This window comes from Protopterus annectens, chromosome 5.part1, assembly GCF_019279795.1.
Source record: "Protopterus annectens isolate FY-2018-M chromosome 5.part1, PAN1.0, whole genome shotgun sequence".
Classification (NCBI taxonomy): domain Eukaryota; kingdom Metazoa; phylum Chordata; order Ceratodontiformes; family Protopteridae; genus Protopterus; species Protopterus annectens.
Window position 1 is genome coordinate 702,328,553 of NC_056736.1, and position 12,454 is coordinate 702,341,006.

Sequence of the window (12,454 nt, forward strand, 5' to 3'; positions counted from 1 at the left end):
CCCAAGCACTCTAGCTCCAAAAACCCAGGTCAGGTCAGAGGAGGAACCGAAGAAGGGGCAGAAGACCTTGTCAGCTCTGGTTCCATTTGGGTCGTAGTCAACAGAATTTTTGCCAGCACCAGTGTTCGAAGGAGTCTCTTCACCACTCGCTCCTCATCATCATCCGATAAATTCCTGGAGGACTGAGAGGATAAAGATGCTGATATCGCTCTTTGTTGGAGCGGAGACCTTAATGTTGGAGTGACCGGTTCAAATACCGGGGACCGGCTCCTAAGAAGAAACTCTATTGGCTTTGTAGTTACATTTGGAACCGAAGAGGGAGACTTTTCGGAACCAAGAGCCCTTGGTTCTGAGCCAAATTCTTTTGCTACTAGTTTTTTAGGTGGCTCTGAAGCTGCAGCCGAAGAAGCAGTCCTTTAACCCGCCTTCTCAGATTTAGAAGAAGAGGGTCATTTTCAGAAGATTTAGAGCTCCGAAACCCTTCCAAAACCTCTGAGAAAGGGGTCTTAAGCAGCCCTCTCACTACCAATTTGTTTTTTACATTCTAAAATAGCACTCTATTGCTGAAGGCATGAAAAAAAGCACAATATTCTTGCAAATGGAGGCCACCCAGGCAATAAACGCAACTGGTGTGTCCATCTGTAAGGGACATCTGGTAACATTTATCACATTTTTTGAAACCAGATGGTTTTGTTTCTTTGGGGTCTTTGGACATGATCAGGAAACAGCTATCCAATTCTGTAAAGGATAACTCTCAAAAATTTCAAAAAGAGAAAAGAGCAAAGCTACACTACAGCTTGAACAACTGAAACTTAACAGTATCAACTAAGCACACAAGAAAAACTAGTCTAAACAATTCAAAGGCTTTAAAGCCTAACAAACAGCAAATCTGCTAAACAGAGGAGGAGCCCTCTAACTCAAACGGACTCTCCTCACAAACAATGGAAAACAAAGGGGTAGGGGAGCAGCCCTCTAAGTTAAACATGCTGCAAGGAGCCCTCTAACTTAAACGAGCTACCTCACAAGATAAAAAGCTCTTTAAGTAAAATGAGCTTACAAACAAGGGATAGGGAGTACAAAGACAGGAAATACAACAGGCCTGATGAGAAAAACGATGACGGCCAAAATACCAAAAACCAGGAGAAAGTAGTCAATAATCACACTAGTATCCATGACAAAAAACTATTAACACTAACAAATAATATCTACATATATGAAAAAAACATCAGGAAAGGTAAAAAGGAAAATCACTTAGCCAAGATCCAGTTTAGAAGTCACCCGATCTCCTTAAGCAGCAAACGAGATCTGGGTAATCTTCCCTGAGCATCATGGGATAGGGCATAGCCTCGAGCCAGTGGAAGCTCTCAAGCTTTTGAATTAGGCTGAGTCGGAACCGATGCTTGGTTCCAAACCCAACCAGCATAGAATGAAGGTGAGACAGGACAACATAACAAACTGTTTTACTTACAGTTCTTTTCTCTTTTTTGTCTTTTTTTCCCTTTTGTTTCCTTCCAAACATCGATTACATGAAGTGGGGAAAATGCCTGTCAGTCCTCCAACAATTTTATCAAAGTCAATAAAAATACAATTTTTTCATCCACTTTTTTTTGTAAAGCCATATTTCATAAATGTGATTACTACTTTATTTTCAGTGTTGTGGATCTTCTTCCTGATCATCTTCATCTCCCAACCCCGAGACTCCAGTCCAAGTCCAAGTCCAAGTTTTGATTCTTCTAGTCAGCTCCTGTGCTTTTCTCTCTCTCTCTCTCTCTCTCAAGCATTTTCCTTTGAAACACTGGAAATGGTTTCATTGGTGAAGTTTCTCTATGAGCTTTACTAATAGAAAAATGGGAAGCAGAGTCTCCTTCTGTTAGATGGCTCACTTTTTGTTGGACACACTTGTATATTTCCTCATTATCCTGCTCCACATGAAAAAATAACTGATTCTCCAGGAAAAAAAATATTCTGAAGACAGCTGGAATTAGCTTTACTCTCCCATATGTGGTTTGACATTCCCTGATTGCTGGGATAAATTTGCTTCTGCGTGGTGTACAGTGAATAATCATTTTCCATAAACACTCTGCCTCCAGTTTTTAAAATGTTGCCCTTCTGCCACAGTTTTGTCAGATCAACTCCTTCTGCTGGTATGACTGCATCTTTTACTGATACAGGTCTTGGCTGCTTTCTCATGGCTAAGTTTGGAGTATACACATTATGTGCCCTTTCAATTAACAAATCCTGCTGTGGAATACAACTCCAATTGCTCATCTGTGGTTTGTCATGTTATATTATATTACATATTATACTATGATACATCAGAAAATCTCATTTTTTTCTGCCTGCTTTATCTTCTAACTTTACCATTTTTTTAATTATTTCCACCATTGATAAATTCTGATGTATGTTGGTAATTATCAAGCTGCCCTGAAAATGAGCCAGAGGTAACTCAACACTTACATGGATTACAAAAAAAGTCAATAAATAGAAATGCTGCTATTATTATTATTAGCAGCAAAATAATATATAAATCATTTTTCATACTCACAGAGGTTTCTTGACAAAACTGTGACATTAGATCTTGCAGGCAAAACAAAGTTTCACACATTAGATAAATTTAGGCAGACAATATTTTTTCAGTTTATTATGGCCACAAAAATGCAGAATGCTAGTTGTCTGTACTGCACTGCATCTTCCTCACCTTCAACTAAAAAATGGTAAGGACACACAAAAAAAAAAAAAAAAAATCTGAAACAAAATGGCTGTTAAAATATGAAATGTCAAAACTGTAAAGAAAGCAATCCAATCTAAAGAAAACTGAGAAACATGACATGACTGGGGAAAGATTTATCTGCCACAAAATCAAAAAAAGAGTTATTTTAAATTCAAAATATTATGCTGTGCAGGCCAATTACCATAATAGTCCAAGTGTTCAAATGTAGTCACTGTTGCATTCATCATTGGAGGGAACTTGACATTCAGAGCTGGGCACCCTCCCCCCATGATTTGTTTACGGTCACCTTACCACAGATGGCTTCATGTACATGGGTACATAAGTGGTGTCCACCCATAACATTTTTAATTCTTTCCTGCCCTTCTTGCAGCAGTGCTAGCCTACAATTTTGGCCTTCATACTTCAGCTATCAGGGGTCACAGTCAGACATCTGCTGAATATTGGCCTTCCATGCTAAGCTGTACAAAAAGAAAGAAACAAGAGATAATACATACAGTAATGATGAAATGAAGGAAGGGATATGGGTACTCACCACAACCACAATTATCCTACATTAATGTGGGAAAGGAGGGAGGAAAATATGACTGCAACTATGCTGGACTGTACTATAGAACTGTATTATGTCCTTCGTGTGGACCACTGCTGCAGGGATCAATGCGAGGAAGATTCCCAAAACTGCTATCTCTCTAGAAGTAGGGAGGGGGATTACTGCACAGGACAGGAGGGAGATCATGCTTCTCAGGAATGCAGAGGTTAACCATGCTCATGTCCTAGGGCTCATGTACAACCTGCAGAACTTTGACAAAGTATGAAGAGAAGTCCATGTGGCTACTAAATCCTCACAGGACACATATGGTCGTTGCTGTGAACCTAGCACAGTGGAGTCTAGTTTTTTTCACATATAACCACTGGCCTTCTAACAAAATTTGATGCAATGTTTATCAATTCAGAGACTGTCTGTTTAGAGACAGTTTAGCAGTAGCCTGCCCTCAGAAAAGAAGAAAAATACTTGTTCTGATTTTCACATGTCTTTGGTTATATCCAGACAGCAACTCAGTCGTCTGTGAACATCCAATGAGTGTAAAATGCTCTCTTTTGTTCTGAAGTATAGGGAAGAAAGCAGGCAGTTGCATAACTTGATTGAGGGCTAGCTCTGTAGGCCACCTTTGGCATGAAAGAGGGGTTAGTGCACAGGGTCTCTGTCTTTATGGAATACAAGATAAGGCTGTGTGCACTCTGAAGAATGACGTTTTGATACACTTCTCGCTGAGGTGACTACGGTGAGGAAAGCTGTACAAGCCACGAATTTCAGGTTTACAGATACTGATGGTGCAAAAGGTGGCATGGTTAACTTTTCTAATACAAGCTTTATGTCCTAGAATAGGGAGAAACCTCAGAGTAGAGGATACTCTTTAGAGACTGTCTCACTGGCGGAATGGTCTCAGAAGGGGTCTGCTAATACACAGGCAGAAACACAGCACAAGTGTAGCTTCACTGAACTGTAAAGGCAGGCCTATCTCAAAGAGCTTGGGGAGATACTGCAAAACTACAGGCACACCAACCAGTGTAGGGTGCTGCTTCCTCCTAGACCAGTGGGGATTTCTTCCATTTTGCTAATCTTGACTTCATTGTGCTTGGCATTCTATCTTCCTTTACAATTTCTACACATTGTTAGAGTAAAGGTACACAAAGGGTAATAAGGTTATATTCTCCAAGCTGCAAAGTTCAATGCAGTTGGACTAGGTGCATATCAGGGACTCCCTTATAATGCATTGGGACATTCACATGCTCAGACAGCAGGAACTGTTTGTCCATTGCCATCTTAATGAAGTGAGAAAACCAGGGCTGCCTTGCTTCATTGAGCTGTCAGATATATTTACTTGAGATGGCACATTTGTAGCTTTCAGCCTGGTCACAAGCCAGCACAGGTGGTAAGAATGTGTGACACTGCTTATGTATATATTTCTGTAGTATTGTCTGGGATTACATTTTGAATCCCTGGTATAAAAAATCTTTGAAAATCAGCAGGACATCGATGACTGACATCATCTTCTTGATATTTATGCAAAGCTTTTGTTGCCGGATATTCCAGATGACCTGCACTTTAATGTCCAATGTCTGCAATGCCCAGGCTAGGTCTGAGGCATCTGCGATGAAGTTCTGTCTGGGCATTATCTTCCCGAATGGCACCCTCAATTCTTTTCATTTGCTGTCTTGTTACAAGGTATCACTGACACGGTAATTTCCAGGGGTTGTAGCTGCTGGTCTGAATCGGAGGAACCACTGTACTTCCTCATGTGTAATTTGTCATGTGGGATAGGATGGTCAAGAACTGTCTGGCCATTAGTCTGGATTTCCCTTCCATGAACTGGAAGAGGGCAGTCATTGACTTCACTTTCTCTTGGATCTTCTGATGTTTGTATCCAACAGGATCCCCAAGAATATGGTCTACGTTCAGGCTTGGACAGACATTAGATTTTTGTTCAATGAAGGTAGAACCCAAATTGACCAAGCAGACTAAGGTGAAATCTCACAGCCCTCTCCATCTCTTCCTGGGAGTGGACTTGAATCAGTAAATATGGATGCCCTTAGTCCTGCAGTGAGTCATGACAAGGGATGCACATCTTGTGAAACTTCTAGGTAGAGTAGCTAAACCAAAGGATGAAGAAAACTGATAATGGTGGGCCCCTTGTCAGAGAGTGCCTTTGATCTTTGTACATGGGAATGTGAAAGGCATCCTGAGGTCCAGAGTAACAAAGACTGCCTGTGGGCTCAGAACAAGAAGTAAGCTCTGTAGTGTCAACACCCTGAATTCTGGTACTTTTAGAAATTTAAGTAATGAAAGATCTAAAATGGGTCTCCAGGGCCTGCCCTTTCTTGGGATAGGAAACAAGCTTGATTAAAGCAGTCTGTTCTTTTAGAAACTGCACCTCATAGTCAGTATGCAAAGGGCTACTGTTTCTGTTCATATGGGACCTAATAGATCATTCTGGTCTGCTGGTTCTGACATCTGACCTCTTCTTTTAAGTCTGTCCATAACCTACAGCTTGTACTACCTAGGTATAATCTATTGGTCTATGGTAATTCTGGACAGAACTGACAGGAAGAGGCCAAGCAACACCCATCTTGTTATAAGAAGAGAGAAAAACAGTTGGGGGCCAATGCAGAGTTTTTGGAGAGGCTGCTGTAATCTAGCTGCTTCCTGATGGGGAAAGAGCTCTGAGGGCCCCTTCAATTCAGTCTTCAAAATGCCTTCTCTTCCATTCTGTGTCACCTTTCTACCCTCAGGCTGCTTACTTTTACCAAACCTCCAATAGTAAGACCCTTGTTTGGGATTTCTATTATATATGGGGATGGGAGGATAGAACATGAGTTTCAATGACTCCATCATCATCTTCTGTCCACCAGCTCTTTGAATACATTGTACGCCTGAGGTCCAAAGAGCAATTCCTTACCCAGACGTGCATTAAGGATATGCACCTTCACTTACTCCAGCATAGATTGAGTCCTGAAGTAGCCACCAGCCCTGAGGTGGCTAACGAAGTTACTTTGGATGCTACCACACACTCTGCCCACAGCACAATCCACCTGATTGAAAACTTCTGATTACTAGCCCTGCTGCAGGCAGCCCTGGACATTGTATCCACAGCATCATACCCACATATTATAAAATGCTTCACTAGCTGTAAAGAGATCTGTATTACAGAACCCATGGAAACTTTAGTTTCTTATCCTGTATTCCCTTATATGTTCCTGATATTTTTAAATGTGGGCCTGATAGTTTAACGCTCTAAATACCAGGGTTGCTTAAGCATATACCCTTTTTCCAAACCTATCCAGTTACTTACTTTCCTTGTTAGTGTTAGCCCTATTAGTCAATCTAGCTCCCTTTGCAGATTCCAGAAAAACTGTATTAGGCTCTGCAATAGGAATTTGTGTGTGTCCTGTACCCTTTAAAACTGGTCAATCCTACTGCAAGTGGGGGTTGGATGTATGGCTTTAGGGAGGTAGCATCAAAGACATCCAGAAGGGCTTCATGCACTGAAGGGATAACCAAACCCCTTTTCAAGTTTGAGTATTCATAAGTTTGTCATTCAAACTATTCTCTCATCAAAGACAGGATGTCTCTAAATGACAGGTCCTCAGGTGGTGAGACTAAGGCAAGGTTGTCTTCAATGTCTGTATCACAGGATGAGGAGACGGACATATGGGACTTATAGTCCACATCCTCCTCTTCCTCTATGGAGGAGTCATCAGGGTCTCTCATACGAGACACTTCTCTTTTTCTCTTGGTTTGGACATTTATAGGTTCATAGGTTCATACTAGGCTATCTGCCCTAGGGCATTTATAAGCCTAGCCAGAGTGTGTTTGGCTTTCACCACCCATTTTAAATTAATTTTGCTATGCCCTTTTTTCGAGGTTAGTATACTGTGCCTCTGTCTAACAGTGACACATTAGTGATACCCGGGGTAAACCTACGATCTCCCATCCACTCATCAAGATTCCTCTTGAAGAGAGTCAATGAGGGACTCTGCCTAACCTGGACTGGGATTTTATTCCAGAGTGAAGGGAGCCTCTGGGTTATGAATCTGTCCCTCCAGCATGTCCTATTTATTTCAGTGCTGAGGTTCAAATCTCTCGAGCGCATAGCTCAATGGGATTTGGATTTTCTGAGGTGCAGCATGTCCATTAATTTCGGATTGGACATGGCTTTATACGTCAGGCACAGATCGCCTCTGAGCAGGCAGTATGCCAATGAGTAGAGCTGGAGTTTCTTTAACCGGGCAGCATATGGCATCTGTTTGAGTCCTTTGATTTTCTTGGTGAGGTACTTTTGGGGTCCTTCCAGTTGCTGCAGGTGTCTGGTAAGGTACATCCCAAAAGGGGCATTGTACTCAATTATGGGCCTGATGAGGGATGAGTAAAGAGGCACGATGACCTCCCCTGATCTAGATGTGAATCCCTTCATGATTAGGTGGGCTATACAAAATGTTTTTCTAACCACTTTGGCCACGTGGTTGTCAAATGAGAGATTGCTATCAACTTGGGTCCCCAGGTCCCTAATTACTTCTTCTGTACTTAATGGATTACCACTTATGTGGTAATTTGTGGGCACTTTGTTTTTGCCAAAGGGGATGACTATACACTTTTTGGTGTTTAGCTTGAGGCCATAGCTCTGGCACCAGTTGTCTGTTTCTATGAGGCCCTTTTGGAGGATGCTTGTGTCGGCTGGAGAGTCGATTATGGCACCCAGTTTGCAGTCATCTGCAAAGTTGGTCAGCCACAGTCCTTCCGTGTTGGCCTGTACCTCCGAGAAATATATATCGAACAAGAGAGGTCCCAGGACTGAGCCTTGTGGGAAGCCACTTGTAACTGGTTTGGAGTCTGACATGACTCCAGCAATTCTAACCATGTGGGTTCTGTTCTTGAGCCAGTTTGCAACCCATCTAGTGACATAGGGGTTTATATTTAAGCTGGTGAGCTTATCTATAATGCCCGAGTGGGGTATTGTATCGAAGGCTTTTGCGAGGTCCAGGTCCTCGTCAATGGCCTTGGTGACTGTTTCAAAGAAATCGACCAGGTTTAAGAGGCAGGATCTGCCCTTAACAAAGCCGAACTGGGTAGGATCCAGTGTCTGTAGGTCCCCAATATCTTTATTTATGAGGTTCATGATGATCCTTTCTATAGCTTTGCAGACCAAGCTAGTCAGGCTTATGGGGTGATAGTTTCCAGGATCCGTTGAGGCACCACCTTTGTGGAGAGGGACCACTGTTGCTGTACGCCACTCTTTGGGTACATATCCTGTAGTAAGGCTGAGATTGAACAGTAGTTTTATGTTTGGGTTTAGCTCTTCTTGGAGTTCATGTAGGACGCAGCTCGGGACACCGTCTGGTCCCACTGATGCTGTGTTTTTTGCTTTGGAGAGGGCGGCTCTTACCTGAGCATCTGAGATGTCAGGGGGGCAGCACTCTGCTGGGATAGATATTTGCCCTTTTGGTGGGGAGGGGGGAGAAGTTTGCATTGAACCTGTCAGCTAGGATGTTGGCAATGACTGTGGGTTCGATGTATTTTTTGTCATTTTGGACTAATTCTGAGCATATCTGGGAATTCCCACCCAGGTTCCTAACATAACTAAAGAAGCCTTGTGATTATCCTTAGTGTCCTGTGCAATTTTTCTCTCGAAGCTGGCCTTAGATGATTTTATGAGTGCCCGTAGTTTTTTGCTAATACTGATTAGAGATGCCTTCCCTTTTTCGGATTTTGCTCTATCATGTAGTAGCTTCCTCCTTCTATTGTATAGTTTGTTTATGGCTGGGGTACACCAGACAGGACGTCTGCCTTTGGAGGATTGGGTCTTGGTTTTGTTTGGGATTGCATGATCCATGCATTCCTGAAGGTGTTCACAGAATGCGTTTATAAAGGATTCTGCGGTCTGGGCCTTATTTTCCACAGGCTCGGGGGCTTTGAAGGATTCCACCTCGGTTTTGAGGAGTGTGAAATTTGCTTTAGAGAAGTTTTTCACTGTGGTTTTCTGGGCAGGGGGTGGGGTCGGGATGTGAATATCCAGTGAGATTAGTTTATGGTCTGATCTTACCAATGAGGGATACACTTCTGGTCTGCAGCATAGAGTCCCCATGTTGGTGATGATCAGGTCCAGTATGTTTTCCCCTCTTGTGGGGGTGGTAACAAGTTGTTCCATAGCATTTGAGTTTATAAATTCTAGGAACCTTTGGGCTAGGGTGTTGGAGCTAGAGTAATACACCCAGTCTATGTTTGGGTTGTTGAAGTCGCCCACTATAATGGTGTTTGGAGAGACCTTCTTATTTTCCAGTGTTCTCAGGAGGCCGAGTGGGTTTCCTGGGTTTGGGAGGGTGGTCTGTAGCAGGCTATAAACTGGAAGGCAGTTTTACCCACTGTTAGTTGCACATGGATAGTCTCTGATGCTTCGTGATGTGCCACCAACCTGGAGGTGTGGGTATCTTTGACGAATATTGATACTCCCCCTCCTTTTGTGGTTCGGTCCAAGTTTTGGGGCCGAAAAGCATGGTATGAGGTATGACCTGGTAGTGCTGGGGTGCTCTCGGGAGCCTTGAACCAGGTTTCTGTTACTGCACAGATATTGATGTTCTCCATGCTAAGGAGTGTTTCGAGTGCGTGCATCTTGAGGTTTAGACTTCTGGCGTTGAGTAGCATTACTCTTAGTTTCTTATCCTTTGTGACACCTATGGAGGTGGGTTTGTCTTTTGAGCCGTGCCTAAAAAAGGCACTATGGGGGAAGCAAGAGCCTTTGCCAATATCCGAAAGCCCAGGGGTGACAGGTGCAAGCCGTCCCTAGCAAAGCATTGTGGCTTGTCGAGCATGTCATCCCAGGCTGACAGGCATTGGATCCCCTTTGAATGACACCAATACTTAAGCCAATTGTTGAAATTGATCATCTTGTCTTCATATTGTGGCATCATTCTTGGTGAGGGTAAGATGCTACTCAAGGTCAGGGTCATACCGGCTTGGGCTACATGCTCAGAGAGCTCCTCTATGTCTCTTTTCATGTAGTCCAGGGAAGTACGTCTCAGGTCATTCACACCAGCATGGACAATGACAGAGTCATATTTGTACTTGCCTTGGAGTGACCTGAGTGCTTGTGTTATGTGGCGGATCCTAGCGCCCGACAGGCAGCTCACCGTGACCTTCTCCTTGTTCAGCCTGGTGAGCGGGACGTCAGTGTGCCTGACGATAGAGTCACCTAGTAAAAGAAAGGGCTAGCTGTATTCAGACTGCAGGATTTGTAAGATATGAAAGAAGTCTTGTACCAGCTTAGCCCAATCTTGACAGGAAGGTGGGGTGTGAATGGAGGCTGATGACCCACCATAAAGCAGAAACTCTGGTCTGACAAGGTCTTTGCCTCAGATGCCTGGGTATTGGCATGAATTGTCATAGTAGGGGATCTCAGAACCAGAGGAAGAGTGTCCCCAAATTCTGATTTTCTGTGCACTCTAACCTCTTTATCTAGCGCAACCAAGGGAAAGCTACCTTCTCCTTAATTAAAAATAAAAATTATGTTCTAGGGCCAACTTCTGAATGACACTGGTTGCCTGTTCTGTAGATGAGTTTTCAATCAGGTGGAATGTGCTGTGGACAGAATGTGTGGCGGCATCCAAAGTAACTCAGGGTTGGGGGTTGTTTCAGTACCTCAGAGGAGCTGACATCTTTGGATCTAGGGTCCCCTGATGAATTATCAGATTCTAGGCTCTCTCTGGACTCCTCCTTTGAGCTTTGCTTCTCTGTCCTTTTCGTATTGATGGAGATGTCCAGGATACCAGCTTTCTGTGACTCCAATGACTCTGTGGGTTTTCCTAAAATGGTCATGAACTCCTTGTTGGTCAAATAAGCCTGAAGTGCCTCAAGCCTTGCCTTACTTGTCTTAGGCCTAAATCCCTGGCAAACTGTAAACTGTTAATGTCTGCTCCAGACCTAGCCAGGAAACACACTTATTGTAAAAAAACTCTTCTGCAGAACTTGGGGTTCGCAAATATAGAGGCTAGCTTTCTCTGGACTGGACATGTTCTACACCTTTGTGTCAGGAGTCACTACCCTGATGTTAAAAACATTCAATAACCAGCAAAGCACAATGCCAATCACAGGCAAGAATCAACAGGGGACTTACCTATCCTGCGCTTTGATCATAGGTCTGGAACAAAAGAATGCTCTTTTTCCAACTATTCTCAAATAATGCAAGAATGAACTGAAGATGAGACGTGTGGACACCTCTTATACGATGGGTATGTGAAGATGTCTTGGGTAGGGTGACACCAAGCCTGGCCGTGGTGAAGGCCTCCCAACTCTGAAATTCAGGCTGGATGTCAGACCACTCGGACTGCATTGAGTTCCCTACAGTGATGACTACATCGATGAGAGTGGTAGTCTTTGACTTCCTTTCAAAGGAAACAACGGCACTGACATTTTCTGTACTGGACAATAGACGGACTATTCAATTTAAAAAACTGATCACTATCTAGCATTTCATAACATGAACTTAATAACTTTCACATTTGAACAAGCAAACTGAGCTTAAATAAATCTACTTAGGAAGGACACAAATGCAAGAAATTCGTTTGCACCAAAATATTTTATGTTATGATCTTATATGTTTGAAACCAAGTTGAAAGAACAGGCAAACACTCATCTCTTCCAAAGACCATGTACAACAGAACCATTTTGTTTCCTGGACCGAGTCTTGCACAATTACAAGGAAATAAAGGAACAAGATGAATTTACAATGATGACACTCTGAACTGTAAACATGTGTTGTCCTGAAATTGCAAAACGCAACTGTTTGAAGAAATGTGCAGCATGCATACATAAGACTCTTCTTCATCTAGCAGCTGACATTCAGATGTTCATTACCATAACACATGGGAGCTTCAGTTTAGGTAACTATAGACATATAATAAACCGATTTTCCAAAATAAATACTTTGTTTCCATATAAAAAATGATCCCTTCCTTGATCTTCTAAAGCTGCTGAAAACTGCCAACTCGATCCCTCGGAATGAGTCTCAGTTCAGAGCCATGTTTTAAAAAAACATTACCTGCAATTAGAGAGAAAACACAAGATCAGCGCCACATGTTAAACTACTGTTACTGAGAAAAAGAAATACAAATCATAATGAAGTATGAATACAATGCAATAAGCTATGGTGTGAAACAAAATGCAGCACCAACATA

The 12,454-nt window shown here is 42.7% G+C and overlaps 1 protein-coding gene across 1 annotated transcript in view; it reads right to left on the reverse strand.

Moving 5' to 3' along the window:
- Positions 1-11,837: 11,837 nt before the first annotated feature.
- Positions 11,838-12,454, reverse strand: part of UFM1 (ubiquitin fold modifier 1) — a 343,593-nt gene continuing 342,976 nt past the window's right edge. The window contains exon 6 of the mRNA XM_044073323.1: positions 11,838-12,318. Within this exon, the coding sequence (XP_043929258.1) occupies positions 12,242-12,318 (77 nt within the window). The 3' untranslated portion in view covers positions 11,838-12,241. The remainder of the gene's footprint in view (positions 12,319-12,454) is intronic.